The sequence below is a fragment of the Phascolarctos cinereus genome, unplaced genomic scaffold, assembly GCF_003287225.1.
Source record: "Phascolarctos cinereus isolate Bilbo 61053 unplaced genomic scaffold, phaCin_HiC Scaffold_5;HRSCAF=322, whole genome shotgun sequence".
Lineage (NCBI taxonomy): Eukaryota > Metazoa > Chordata > Mammalia > Diprotodontia > Phascolarctidae > Phascolarctos > Phascolarctos cinereus.
In genome coordinates this window covers 265,029,213-265,044,957 of record NW_027555958.1, presented here as the reverse complement: position 1 = coordinate 265,044,957, position 15,745 = coordinate 265,029,213, and the positions used below count along the sequence as shown (strand labels likewise).

General features: G+C 37.6%; 1 protein-coding gene across 4 annotated transcripts in view; it reads right to left on the bottom strand.

The window, feature by feature from the left end:
• LOC110193947 (uncharacterized) overlaps positions 1 to 15,745 on the bottom strand; it is a 251,167-nt gene that overhangs the window by 160,572 nt on the left and 74,850 nt on the right. For 3 of the 4 annotated variants that reach the window (XR_013487151.1, XM_078155811.1, XM_078155812.1), the window contains exon 2: positions 11,438 to 11,517. Coding sequence is in view for 2 of the 4 variants with exons in the window: in XM_078155811.1 (XP_078011937.1) it covers positions 11,438 to 11,517 (80 nt within the window). In the remaining 2 variants the exon portion in view is untranslated. Of the gene's footprint in view, positions 1 to 10,587; positions 11,133 to 11,437; positions 11,518 to 15,745 lie in introns of those variants that run through there. The other variant, XR_013487152.1, reaches the window with a different exon arrangement.

Here is a 15,745-nt window from a genome sequence, read left to right as displayed (position 1 = left end):
TGCAAAGGAAAAAATTAAATCAACTGTAAAAAGATTTAAGACAATTGCTGCTTATGATTGGTGAGCATTTTAATGCCTGAAAGGAGTAAGAAAAAAATTTTGTTTTAATAAAAATGACTAATGAGTGTATGAAAAAAATAGCTTTCAGATGAGATTTAAGTAGTTTTAGACAGAAAAAAAAACTGTGGTATAAGTATAATGACTAAAATTGCCCGGTGAAAGATAGAGAATGATGCCTCTTATGTGAACAGTTTGATGATTTAAACAGAGAAAGAAAGAACTTTATTAAAAATTGGGAAAATATGAGCATGAAGAAACAGTTTAATGGTACAAAGTGGTTTGGAGGACCATGTTGAAAACTTTAGAGCTTCAAGGTATTATGCTCTCTCGATATATATAAAACTGCTTTATGAGTCCTGACTCTTTGGACTTCTTTATTATGCCCGTGCCCCAGCAGCCTTTTAATCCTAGAAAATCCTTCTTCCCTCTGTGGCCTCTATCTCTGATTGGTCAGTTCCTCCCAGAACCTCTATTTTAAGAAAGGACCCAATCTATGTATGTTGATTCATTCATTCATCTCTGGGCTCAACTCCTGATTTTTGAATCTCTAGACTTCTTTCTCCATTATGCCATTGCTTTTTCATTTCCTTTTATGTGGCTTCAGAGGCTGCATTGAGTGCACAATCATCTGTGAACAAAAAAATCATGCACCAAAATTCCTTCCATTTTGGTCTTGGCTTGTAGTCTCTCTCTCTCTCTCTCTCTCTCTCTCTCAGGCAATTGGGGTTGACTTGCTCAGGGTCACACAGCTAGTAAGTGACAAGTGTTTGGTCTGAGGCTGGATTTGAACTCAGGTCCTCCTGACTCCAGGGCTGGTGCTCTAGCCACTGCACCACCTAGCTGCCCCCTGTTTGTAGCCTTTTCAAGTCAAAGAATTTACCATCAGTGTGGTAGCTGATCTTGATTGTGTGTTTGTCCTCATTGAAGACATCTGGCAACATGGCTGAAAACATCATACTAAAAAGCATTGGAGCACATGCATGTTTCACTCCATTGGTGACTGAGAAAGCATGAGAGCATCGTCCATTATCTGGAACCCGGGCAAGCATGCTGTCATGAAATTGATGTACAATATTGATGTACAGGCAACCAAATTTTGGCATAATTTTCTGTAAGCCCTCACAACTGACTGTATCAAAGGCCTTGGTCAGATCTACAAATGCTGTGTACAGATCTCTGTTCTGCTCTTGGCATTTCTCCTGGAATTGTTGGACAGCAAACACCATATCAATTGTTCCTCAGCCCTTTATGAAACCACACTGGATCTCAGGTAAATGACCATCTTCCACGTGAAAGATTAGCCCATTAAGGAGATCTCTGGCAAGAATCTTGCCAGAAATGACTAAGAGGACCCCACCCCCACCCCATGATTGTCACAGGATAATCTATTTTCTTTACCTTTATAGAGATGGACAAGGAAACGTCCTCTTGCCATATAACCCACAAAATTTTAGTCAGCTTTTGTATGAGTAATGGACCCCCCCCAATCTTGTAAATTTCAGCTGGAATAGAATCAGTACCAGGTGCTTTGCCACATGAAAGGAGTTTGATGGCATTCAAAACCTCTCCTTCAATTGGAACTTCAGCTAGGGAGTGATTGACTTCAACCTGAGGTAAACGATCAATAGCTTCAGTATTGATTGATGGTGATCTGTTGAGAATGCTATAGAAGTGTTCAGCCCATCTCTCTAGGATCATGTCCTTATCCCTAATCAATGTGGCTCCATCAGCACTGAGTAGTTGAAATGCAGCATAGGTCTTTGGCCCATAAATAGCCTTAAGGGCATCATAAAAGCACTTTAGATTGTTACTATCAGCATAAAATTGAATTTCATCTGCCTTCTTACTGAGCCAAGAATCCTGCATCTCTCTAGGCTTGGCTTTTGTTTTTACTTTTGATGGAATTAAACGCAGCCTTCTTAGAGATGGATCCTTATGGTAAACCCTTTGAAGTTCTCTTTTTTCATTTAGCAGCTTCTGAATTTCCCCATAATTTTTCTCAAACCAGTCTTGATGTTTTTGAGTATTCTGACCCATATTAGCAAATGCAGTGCTATACACCAAATTTCTGAAAGCTGCCCACTCCCTTTCTACTCCACTGTTGCCAACTGTCTTTTGGCTCAACTTTCCCTCCAAGTCAGCAACAAACTGTTCCTGCTCAGAGAAGCAGTCATTTTGCATTGGAGCCACCTCTTTCACTAAATAAGAATATTTAGCTTGGAGAAGATAAGTCTATGATCAGTCCAGCACTCTGAGCCACACGTTACCTTTTTTTACTTTCACATCCTGTCTCTTCTCTTTGCAATCACATAGTCTATTAAATGTCAACAATGCAACAAAGTGTGGATCATTTTCTCTGCTGCTTGTGCTAATTTTGGCCAGCAATTAACATCAAGAAAACACAGGCACTCCTACAACCAGCACCATACCACCTATACTTGGAACCATTGGTTACAGCAAATGGAGAAGTTTTGAATGCTGTAGATAAGTTAACTTACCTTGGCAGTATACTTTCTAGGGATGTATACATTGCTAATGAGGTTGAAACATGAATTGCCAGAGCTAACTCATTGTTTGGGAGGCCCTGAAGGAAAGTGTAGGAGAAAAGAGGTATTAGACTGACTACCAAACTGAAGGTCTACAAAGCTGTTGTGCTGACCTCATTGTTGTATGCCTGTGAAACCTGGACAATATACCAGTACTATGCCAGGAAACTGAATCACTGTGAGTTACCCAAAGCACATGTGTTTTCCTCAATCAAGTACTTCTCTGTCAGATTCCTGTGTGTACCCACTCTTCTTCATATATTCTTAATACGTTGTTGAGAAAGTATGACTAAGGTTTATGTGCAGGTTGTGATCTCTTTAAAATTTATGTACTTACTTTATTATATAAGTGCCTTGGCTAATTATTATTTATTTTGGCATGTTAAAAGTCAATGGTTATTATTACATTTCAAAGTGCATTATTGAGTAGCTAGTCACATAAATAGACACACATTGGTGGGGGCTCATAAGCTAGAGTGGTGAGTAGAAGGTGCATATTTTCATTTAACTGGGCTACGATTAGGACCCTTAGAGAATTTGAGTGTAACTATGTGGTGATGGCCTATCTCTGGGAACCTAGACCAGCTAGTGTAAGAGAAGGTTGGAGTGAGCAAGACAACACAGAGAGTAAGTAGGTATCTCCAGGCCCTAGGTGAGAGGTAACATTGTAGGGGTCCACACCAAGGGCCACGCCCCAGGCCATACCATTTCCATTACTTTCACGGGAGGATTGGAGTCTGTAATTTCTTAAGTGAAATCCAGACCACATTCTTCCTTTACAACTCTGGACCCAGCTCACTGTCCAACTATATTGCATGTCCTAGATTTACATACTTTTGGACAAGCTCTATAGGGTATCCATCCAGATATATATTTGAATCTGGCCATTTCCTATGTGGAATGACAAGCCAAAGTCTTTTGAGAGATGACAAATAGATCTCTTCCAGAAGGCTTGATATTTTGGGGCTTGATGCAATGAATACAATGTTTTCCACTAAGAGGAACATCTGGAGGACCTCACTGTCCCCAAAGAATCCCTTCTTAATCTCTATTTTGCTCTAGTTCTCTCCATTAAAATGGCAAATGCCTCTGGTGAGCAAATACATGTAACAATCACAATAAATAATAGACACAATGAAATCTTATATTCTCTTCATCTTTAGGTAAATGTGTTGCTGTTATTGTTGTTGAGTTGATCAGTCATGTCCTTCTATCCTCCAGTATCTCTCAAAGTCTGTCCAAGTTCATGTTCATTGCTTCCATGAACCTATCTATCCATCTCATCTTTTGCTCTCTCCTTTTCCTTTTGCCTTCAATCTTTCCCAACATCAAGTTCTTTTCCAATGAGTCCTGTCTTCTCATTAGGTGGCCAAAGTATTGAAACTTTGGCTTTAGTATTTGACCTTCCAGTGAATAGCTTCAATTCACTTCTCTAGGTATTGACTGATTTGATTTCCTTGCTTACCAAGATAAGTTATAAGATAGTAAAGATAAAGTCTATTGTTGAACATTGTGAAAGCCTGTTTCCCTAATGCCCTATTTGAGGAATCCCTTTATTCATGTATAGATAATCCTCATACTTTTGTATAAATGGGAAAGAAGGCATATAAATTGGTAGCTATTCATGTTCTTACTCGCTATTAATAATGTCCGAGATTTTTTTTCACACTTTTGGCATCTTCCTCTCCTTCAGATACCTTATATATAAGACCCTCAAATATCTTGATAGTTTTATTTCTTCCAGTTCAAATCCCCTCTATATACACTTGGTTCACTCCAAATGCTTCTCTCATCTTTTTTCCCTTTAGTACTATTTCTACCTGCTCCACAAATACCTCAGAAACTATGATATTATGATCCAAGAGTAGGAGCTCCACTATCCTTGATGGAGAAAAGAGTGTGTTGAAGTGATTTTTGCAAATCTTTTCCATTTTTCTTCTTATAATCCTTATTCCATTTTCTTTGAGTGCTATTGGAATGCTTTGCTTAGTTGGATATCCTATTAAGCTTTCTTTAAATTTATTTTAGCCTCTGCAGCTTCTCTCTGCTCTATAGGATGATACTGAACATAATTATCCTTCCTTATAAGATTTCACAGCTTATATTCTAACCCGAGGTTGTCACTGACAACCTTGTCTCTCTCATTGGCAAGTAAGTAAAATGTTTGCTAAGGCCCTTTTTGTGTTCTTTTTGGTACCCTTGCTGTGATAATTAATTTACATTGGTTTAACTTATGGATGAAATTATTATAGTTAATGTTAATGTCATTTATATTGTCCTTTTCCAGTTTTTATTTTTCATAATCTTTTAAAATAATTCAGGGCCAAATCATTTTTAATTTATCTTTTTCTCATGATTATTATTCTTCTTGTTTATTATACATTTTTATCTTAGCTTTGACAAATCAATGGTTTGACTGCAGATAAAATTGACTCAGTTAACTACCATGTCAATAAGTCTTTATATGTCTGTTAAAATGCAGGCAATTTCATTCTTTGGGATATTGCTGCTCATAAGCTATAATTCTTAGCTTCTTTATAAAGTACAGATCTTTGGAATTTCTCACTTCTTTCTCCTGAATCATATTTTCCTACATATTTCCCCCTATCCTCACCTTTTCCCACCATTGCATTGAAGTCACCAAGTAACAGGATGTGTATTTATGATTTGGAGGGTCTCACTGAGTTCTCACAGAATTTATCAGTTGATCCTCAATGACTTATGTTTGTGGTCAGCAACAATTACTTTCATGGTAGTCTTCTTGTAAATACTTTCATTTTTATTGAAATAAGTGATGACCAAATGTCCCATAAAATAATATTTCTTGTAACTTTGGGATGTGCTATAAAACCCATTCTGCCAGTCATTCTTCTATATAGCTGAGGTCTTCTTTCTTCTGGTTTTATTTGTAGAACTAATATAAGATGGATATTATTCTTCTCCTCTACTAGTATGCCTACTTAGTCAATAGACAAATATTTCTACGTGATTATCTAGGCTGGAAAACAGGCTTTTTCCAGGGCCACATCTGAAGCCTTTCCAGCATGGTAGAACCTGCTAAGGTTTGTGCTCTTTTGCAATAGCCTTAGAGACCCCAGGCTTGCCTGTATATCCTAACTGAAGCACCAGAAAAGGACTGTGTGGAGGATTATTTTATACTGATTAAATATTTCTAAAGAATGGCAATAATCAAAGTCTGGCTTGTCACAAAACCTAAAATGCTCAGCATTAGTAATTCCTTAAGAAATTCTTTCAGGCATTCTGCAAAAGATCCCTGTTGCAGTAAAAAATATTTCCTGGAAACTTAACACATTAAGTCATAGCACTAATTCTATTAACACCAATTAATTTATCAGATTAATTAGCCAATTGTTTAGAAGGACCCTGTTTAGCAAGAATGAGACACAGACCAGGTATGCTTTGATGGCAGAAGTAATGGCAGCAAGAAGAGAAGAGGGCAAGTTCAGGGTATGCTACTGAAAAGGACTGGCTGAAGAGGCCAGGATTAATGGGGAAAGAGAGACTGCACAATGAAAGTATTATAGAAGTCAGATGTTGTGTCATTTGGTTTTACCCTTATCAGGGGATGGGAAGTGGGGAGAAATCTGAAAAAGAGTAGGGATCACTTCACAGAATATGAAGGGAATATTAAAAGAAAATTTTAAAAATGCTTAACTTTGTTATTTCTTTGAGTAATATGTATGTACTTCAGTACTAATAATACCAGATAATGAAAACAGATTTATAAAAGAGAGCTATACTAGTCTGGTGGGACTCCTTTAAAGATGGTGTGTAGCAGCAGTGTCAAGCTTCAGGAGAGTAGAGAGGGCGGGTGGGCCACAAAACTGTACATAAGGATGCCCAAGAGCCACATATTGACAGTTTTAAAATGTAATATTATCTATGTTTTATTGTGTTTTTATTTAATCTGTTAAGAATTTTCCAATTACATTTTAATCTGGTTGTGGCTGTATGCAGGAGTATTGTGGACCCCATGTGGCATATTTTGCACCTCTGATGTATAGAATGGCACATTCTTATGCTTTTTTCCTGTTTCAGTTAAAAAGGTGAAAAAGGTTACATTCTTCCAGTCACCCAGGTTCATAACCACCATATTATCCTCAACTCCTTACTCTTGCCTACCTCATACATTCTTTCAGTTGCACATCATGTTGAGTCTACCTCCATAACATCTCTTGCTTCCACACCCTTCTCTGTACTCACACAACCACCCCATCCCCCATTTCAGTCCCTAATCATCTCTTACCTGCTATTTTTGCACTACCCTCCTTCATTCTCTTCTCCCTCCCTGCCTTCATTCTCTTCTCATTCCAAGCTGTCTTCCATACGGAAATGACCAAAGCAATATTCCTAAAGCATAGGTCTAAAAGTGTCACTCCCTTGTTCAACAAACTTCAGTGGGTTCGCCATTACTCCAGGATCAAATATAAACTCCTGTTAGGACTTTAAAGGCTTTCACATCCTGGGTTCAGTACCTTTCCAAGCTTAATGACCACCGTTTCATTGACTCTTTGATCTTTCCAAAATAGCTTTTTTTCTATTCCTCACACATGACGTGTTCCCTCCTCACCACCACATCTTAGAATCTTGTTTCCTTCAAACCTCAGCTCAAAAACATCAACCACCTCCTACATGAGACATTTTTCTGACCCTTCCCCACATACTAGGGCCTCCCCTAAAAACTATATGCGTGTGTAAATATATACATATAATACACATATGTATACATAATAGCACACATGCCTGTGTATGCATACACATATATATATGAAACTATTTCAATATAATTTATTTCCATTATATCCCATGTATTTTGTTTTACACATTTAAAAGCTTTATTTTGAGAAGGGGTTCATACTGCCAAAGAGAATATGCATTATATGTACATATGCATATATACATATATACATACAAAATATTATTAATAATATGTGTGTGATACTGTTGTTTGTCAGTTCTTGAAGAGGATCATGACATCAGGGAGGTGATGCCTTGGCATGCAAGTTAATTGGATTTAAGTGAGGGAGAGCTGTGCAAAGTCAGCAGCTTCACTTTCTCCTCTGGAGCCACCTGGGTCCAGCAGCAAGACACAAATCAGGACAACTGGAGATGGCCTTCATGTGTGTGTGTGTGTGTGTGTGTGTGTGTGTGTGTGTGTGTGATATAATATATATTTGAAGAAAGACGCTATCTGCATCCAGAGAAAGAACTGATAAATAGATGTATAGAATAGTTTACACATACACACACACACACACACACACACATACACACACATATGTATGCATGTGTGTGGGTATATACTCACATGCATACACGCACGCACACACACACACACACACGCCTACAAATTTGTGTCATGGGGGGGAGAAAAAAGGGGAAAAAAGAAAGTTACATGATAAATTTATCATATATTTGAAAGGAATAGCAAGTTGTACATAATAAATTTGCAGTTTCATGTGCTTTTTTTTTCTATTCTACCATATAATGGAAATGTTTGTCTTATTTCCTAAGTTCAGAATAAACTAAGTAAAAATTTTTAAAAATAATTATAATAGTACATCTATTTATTACATATAGTCACTTTGGTAGTATGGACCTCTTCTCAAAATAAAGCTTTTAAATGTAAAAAATAAAATACACAAGATGCAAAGGAAACTAACATTGAAATGCTTTCATATATGTATGTATGTGCTTGTGTGTATGTGTGTGTATATATATATATATGTACATACATACACATATATGTACTTATTGTGATAGGACTAATCTTTACCAGTGTAGTTCCCTGATGCAGCTTCTTCCCCCCCCCCCACAGCATGAGGGCCACCCACAGGCGCCTCTTCTTTTCCTATTCCTTAAAGATTAGTTTTCCCTAAAACGAAACAAAGCTATGCCAGGGACCTGACAGGCCTTGGCTTCTCCAACCAACATATCTTCTTGGTCACCTAAAGGCATAAAAAGTTCCAACCACAAGAAGCTGGGTCTCTAACATTTGGTGGAATTACAATGACCATGAGAGCCACTGTGTCCTTTACGTTTCCAGAAGGAGGAGTCCAGAGAAGTTGTAACACTAGATACCTGCTGAATATCTTTCTTGTGTTAAGCCAAAGTAAAGTTTTTATTAACCTTTCAATGACTTGTGAATGCCTCATTTTTTTCTCAGCATTGAAAATTAACTAAGAGATTGCTGGCCTCCTCCAACACACACACACACACACACACACACAACACACATAATTATTTGTATTGTTTCCCTCTAGTTCAGAGATTCTTAACTTTTTTGCGTCATGGACCCTTTTGGCAGTTTCAAACAAAGTTTTGAAATGCATAGGATACGAAAAAAACATTATATTTAAATACAGTTATAAAAAATTTTAAGTTCATAGTTGTTGTTCAGTCATTTTTCAGGCATGTCTGACTCTGCATGATCTCCTTTGAGGTTTTCTTTGCAAAGATACTGGTGTGGTTTCCCATTTCCTTCTCCAACTCATTTTACAGATGAAGAAACTGAAGAAAACAGAGCTAAGTGACTTGCCCAGGGCCACACAGCTAGTCTGAAGCTAGATTTAAATTTTAGAAGATGAGTCTCCAGCCCCAACACTCTATTCACTGTGCCGCCTAGCTGCCCCTTTATAGACTCCAAGTTAAAATTAATAAGTTGTAAGCTCCTTGAGGTCAACACTTATTTTTTTTAATCTTTTCTTTATATCCCTAGCACCTAACATGGTGTCTAATTTATGACAGGCACTCAGTAACTGTTTGTTGATTGTTTGGGGACACCTCAAATAAAAATTTCTATTCTTACTATTATCTATATCATGAAATTAGGGGTTTATTTTTCTCCCCTAAAGAGATAGCATTGTGGATGGCACAAAGTAGAGGAATTTTATTAGAAACCGCCCCTTCCTTCAAGGTTCTAAGATGGACTTGTTTAAATTTACCAAATGTTTATTATTTATCATGTAAAACATACTATGCCAAGTTGTCGGAAAAACATTGAAAAGTATAATGAGAACATAAATGAAAATGTTAAAGAGGCCAAAGTATTTGCTAGGTCTTATACTGGTTACTCGGTGATCTAGTATCACTGGTCTTCTTGTGAAAACACTCCATGTCCAGGCTCCAGGCATTTTCACTCACTGGCTGTCCCCCATGCCTGGAATTCTCTCCTTTTTCATCTCCAACTTCTAGCTTTCACAGTTTCCTTCCAGTCCCAAATCTGACCTTCCAGAGTCTTTCCTGATCACCCTTTATTCTAGTACCTTTCCTTTGATGATTATCTCCAGTTTGCTACTTGTACATTTTATTTGCATTTTGTCTCTCCATTAGATTGTAAGCTCCTTGAGAACAAGGACTGGGTTTTTTGGCTCTTTTCATTTCTCAGCACTTAACACAGTACCTAAACACCTAGTAGATGCTTAATAAAAATATGTTGACAAATCTGACTCATTAGGAGGTATTTTGTCAATGGGGATTTTTTTGTTTTTGTTTTTGTTTGTTTTTTCCCTGCTTCTTCCCAGTTCAAGTCTGTTGAGTCAAACTCTCTCACAATGAGCCCCAGTCTCATGAATATGCAGGTGCCCATACATACTAAATTGTTACCACATAATCCAACCAATAATCATTAGGGTAGTGGGCTGATACATGACATTCATTTTAATTGACCTCCAGAGGACTGCAAGGCATGTCCACAATGGTTCTAGAATGCCATATTTACTGAGATTTCTGTGATTATTTCTTTTGAATTCATCATCTTAGAGTTCCACATTGAGCATCTGCCAAGGGTCATTTTCCATTGCAGTGCTTGGAGAGGGATAAGGAAAAGTGTAATGACACAAGTAGATATAAAGTGGTCTTTGGAAACTGCAAATATGACTTCTAGGGCATCAGGGAAATAGGGGAACTGATTTAAAGGATGTTATAATGAGAAAATGCTGAACAGAATGTCAGACAGGGCATCAGTTAAGTATGGATCTTTAATGATAGGTTGCTAGGTGCTATTGTACAGGTTGCTTTTTTATTACAGAGGGCCCAATTAGACTCATCTTGATTCATAATTCTACCAAGTAGAGAAACAGAAATACCACTCAAGAAGAGACTGGCGGACAAGCTGACATTGATTATTCCCCAGGGAGTGGGAAGGTCTTACATCAATTGTCCTATCACCTAGTTACAGTAGTGATCTCTAGGGGATAGCCCCCTAGACTAACTGGCTTCCCAACCAGGAAATAGAAGGCATAGGGGCTATCTCTCCCAGCTGAGGAGGCTAAGAGATAGGATCTGCACTGCCAAGGTTGAAAGTATCTCACTGTTTTCCTTCACTGATGGTCACAAATTAGTGACATGATAAAGGGGAGAATCAAATAAGTTCCCATTTTTATCTATTTACTTGACTGCCAGCTTTCAAAATAAATGCTATAAAACTGCTCTGCTTCAGCAAAAATAGGAGACCCATCTATAGCGCCACCAGCTGGTTCCTTCAGGTCCAAAGGCAGTTCAGTTCTGTACGGCAAAACAAAACAAAACAAAACAGACATCCTCTGTTTCTCTTTTAGTTCCGTGTTTGTTATTAAAATCACACACTTCCATAGTATAAGAAAAAAAGGTTAAGAAATTACTTTCCTCAAAGTTAAATTCAGGCTACATCTCTCCCCTGCCATCCTTTCCCAGACACACGCAATGGAAACTCATGAGGATGTTCCTCCATGAGAACTCCTTTTCTCTGAGAGGAGGCAGACAGAATTATATCTAAAATAGAAGCAGAAATTGCTGCCAGTAATCCTGATGAAAGAACGTGGATTTCTTACCCTCTGGAGTCCAACAGAAGGAACCTGGGTGTCTGTGCTAGTGTTTCTGTACAAGCCTTTATTTGCAGGCTTTTCACTTCCTGTCAAGAGAAAAAAGTAAAAGAGCCATGTGAGTCCTCATTGTGGCAAAGAAGTGAAGAGTAGCTTTAGGGAATCTGTTTACCTAAGTAATTTTTCATCATGTAACTGTTTGTCTTCCCTGGGGAGACAAGGGTGAGGCTGTGTCACAAGTGATGTTTACTTGCTAACACCTTCTTAGCTCTTCCTCATTATCTTAGGGACGATAGGTAATGGAACCCTGGTAGTAAGAGGTTGAGGGGCTCTGATAGCTATCTGTAGAATATTTTTTCAGGATTTTTAATATTTTATTTTTTCCAATGACATGTAAAAACAATTTTTAACATTTGTGTTTTTTAATTTTGAGTTCCAAATTTTCTTTCTCCCTCCACTTCCCCCTTACTGAAAAGGCAAGCAATGTAATACAGGTTATACATGTATAGTCATGCAAATCATATTTCTGTATTAGTCATGTTAAAAAAAAAACCTCTCCCCCAAAAAAAATGAAAGAAAAATAAAGAAAGTTTTAAAAAGTATGGTTTAATCTGCATTCAGACTCCATAAGTTCTTTTTCTGGAGGTGAATAACATTTTTCAAAATAAGTCCTTTGAAATTGTCTTGGACCATTGTATTGCTGAGAAAAGCCAAGTTATTCACAGTTGATCATCATTAGAACATTGCTATACAATGTACTCCCAGTTCTGCTCACTTCACTTTGTATCAGTTCATCTAAGTCTTTCCAGGTTTTTCTGAAGGCATCCTGCTCATTACTTCTTATAGTGCAACAGTATTTCATCACAATCATATACTTCGACTTGTTCAGCATGCCCCAATTGATGGCTATCCTCTCAATTTCCAATTCTTTGTCACCACAAAAAGAGCTGCTATAAATATTTTATGCATATAGGTCTTTTTCCTCTTTTTAAAAAAATCTCTTTGGGATTTGGACTTACTAGTTCTATTGCTGAGTCAAAAAGTTTGCATAGTTTATAGTTCTTTGGGCATAGTTCTAAATTGCTCTCCAGAAATAGTTGGACCAGTTCACAACTCCACCAACAGTGTTTTAGCATAACAATTTTCCCACATCCCCTCTAACATTTGTCATTTTTCTTTTTTATCATATTAGCCAATCTGATAGATGTGAAGTGGTACCTCAGCAATGTTTTAATTTGCATTTCTCTAATAGTGACTTAGAGAATTTTTTCATATAACTATAGAAAGCTTTAATTTCTTCATCTGAAAACTACCTGTTCATATCCTTTGACCATTTATCAATTGGGGAATGACTTTTATTCTTATAAATTTGACTCAGTTCTCTATATATTTGAGAACTGAAGCCTTTATCAGAGAAAACTGCTATAAAATTTTTTTGCAGTTATGATTACTGTGTGTTTTCCTCCATCCTTTGTTTTCTCCTGTTTATCCTTCTCTCTCTCTCCTTTCACCCTGTCTCTCCTCAAAAGTGCTTTGCTTCTGACCACTGCATCCCCCAATCCACCCTCCCACCTATCAGCACTTTCCTTATCTTATTCCCTTCCCTTCCTACTTCCCTGTAGGGTAAGATGGGCTTCTATACCCAACTGAGTGTGTGTATTATTTCCTTTTTGATCCAGTTCTGATAAGAGTGAGGTTCAAGTGTTGTCTGCCCCCACATTTTTGCCTCCACTGTAAAAGCTCTTTTGTGCCTCTTTTATGTGAGAAAATTTATCCCATTTTACCTCTTCCTTCCTCTTTCTTCCAGTACATCCTTCTTTCTCACTCCTTAATTTTATTGTTTAGATAGCATTCTATCAGAGTATCCGTCTTTCTCACCCTCTAAAATTTTTTTAAATATTAGCCCATCATAGTCAACTCATACCTGAGCCCTCTGTCCATGTTATACTCCTTCTAACTGCCCTAATATTGATAAAGTTCTTGGGAGTTACAAGTATCATCTGCCCATGTAGGAATGTAAATAATTTAACTTTATTGAATTCCTTATGATTTCTCTTTCCTGTTTATCTTTTTATTCTTCTCTTGAGTCTTGTATTTGAGAGTCAAAATTTCTATTCAGCTCTGGTCCTTTCATCAGGAATGCTTGAAAGTCCTCAATTTCATTAAATATCCATTTTTCCTCTGAAGGAATATACTCAGTATATTGAGTAAGTGATTTTTAGTTGTACTCCTAGCTCCTTACCCTCTGGAATATAATATTCCAAGCCCTTAAATCTTTAATGTAGAAGTTGCTAAATCTTGTGTGATCCTGACTAAGACTCCATGATATTTGAATTGTCTCTTTCTGGCTGCTTGCAAGATTTTCTCCTTGACCTGGGAGCTCTGGAATTTGGCTATAGTGTTCCTGGAAGTTTTCATTTTGGGATCTCTTTTAGGAGATGATTGGTAGATCCTTTCAATTTCTATTTTTTCCTCTGGTTCTAGGATATCAGAGCAGTTTTCCTTGGTAATTTCTTGAAATGTGATATTTAGGCTTTTTTTTTATCATGGCTTTTCAGAAAGCCTAATAATTCTTAAATTATGTCTCCTTAGTCTATCTTCCAAGTCAGTTGTTTTTCCAATGAGATAGTTCACAGTTTCTTCTATTTTTTCATTCTTTTTATTTTGTTTTATTGTTTCTTGATGTCTCATTAGCTTCATTATTTCTTCAATGAGCTTTTGTACTTCCTTTTCCATTTGGCCAATTCTCCTTTTTTTTTTTTTGGTGTTTTTTTGTTTGGTTTGGTTTGGTTTTGGTTTTTCTTTTTTTTTAGGAAATTGGGGTTAAGTGACTTGCCCAGGGTCACACAGCTAGTAAGTGTCAAGTGTTTTGGTCTGAGGCCAGATTTGAACTCAGGTCCTCCTGACTCCTGGGCTGGTGCTCTATCCACTGTGCCACCTAGCTGCCCCTCCAATTCTACTTTTTAAGGAGTTCTTCTCTTCAGAGAATTTTTGTAATCTTTTTCCATTTGGCTAATTCTGTTTTTTAAGGAGTTCTCTTTATTGGGTTGTTGTGCCTCTTTTACCATTTGGCCTATTCTGGTTTTTTAAGGTGTTATTTTCTTCAATATTTTTTGTGCCTCCTTTACCAAGCTATTGACTTTTTTTCCATGATTTTTTGCATCACCTTCATTTTTTCCCTAATTTTTCTTCTCCCTCCCTTTTCGATTTTTTTCTAATTTTGAGCTCTTCCAGGAATTCTTTCGGGCCTGAGACTAATTCACATTTTTCTTTGAGGTTTTGGATGTAGTTGTTTTGACTTTGTTGTCTTCTTTTGAGTTTGTGTGATCTTCCTTGTCACCATTGTAACTTTCTATGGTTCAGTTTTTTTGTTTTTGGGGGTTTTGTTGTTGTTGTTTGCTCTTTTTTTGCAGTCTGTTTGTTGACTTTTGACTTTATGTTAAAGTTGGGCTCTGTTCCCAGGGCAGAGGGGACACTAATCCAAGCTTTAGGTTTTTCATGCTACTGTTTTTAGAGCTAGTTCTGGAGATGCCTAAGTTTTTAGTTCTTCCAAAGTGGCGTGATCTAAAGAGAGGTGTGGTCACTGCTCTCCTAGCTTGTGCTCTGTGTCAGTGAGTGACCACAAACAGTCTTTTCTACCCTGGAATTGTGACCAGGGTCCCTGTTCTCCTGTGGCCACATGCTTTAGTGGCTAGTACTCCTCCTCACCCTGGAATTGTGACCCAGAATTGTGTATGGGCAATGCAACAGAGTCCCGCACCTGATGCTAGCAAACGATCCCCTGTAATCTCTTTCTGACCAACCCCCTTGCCATCTATGGGCTAAGAGCTTTCAGTCACCTCCAAGGTTTGCTGCCGTCTTACTGGGTATTGCTTGCATTGGCCTATGCTCCACTCACTCTGGTGAGACAGCTCTTTCCTGCCAATCTTCTAAGTTATCTTGGGCTGGAAAATTGCTTCACCTCATCCTTTTGTTTAGTTCTGCTCCTCCAAAATTCATGTTGAGGCAGTATTTTAAAGCTGTTGTGAAGGGAATTTGGGAGAGCTCAGGTGAGTCCCTGCTTTTACTCCACCATCTTGGCTCTTCCCCTTATTAAAAAAAAATTTAATCCATAAAAAGTAACTAAACTGGATATTGAAGACAATAATGTTTATGACTTAGTTGGGGTGAAATGATAGAAGAGGACTATGCCACTCCTATTTAGGGGAGGAAAAAATGTGGTTTGCTGGCATATGCTCCAAAATGCAGAATATACTTTTCCATCTTGGTTCAGCAAGAAATACTGCCATCAGGTTCATCTATTTCTAACACAAATAT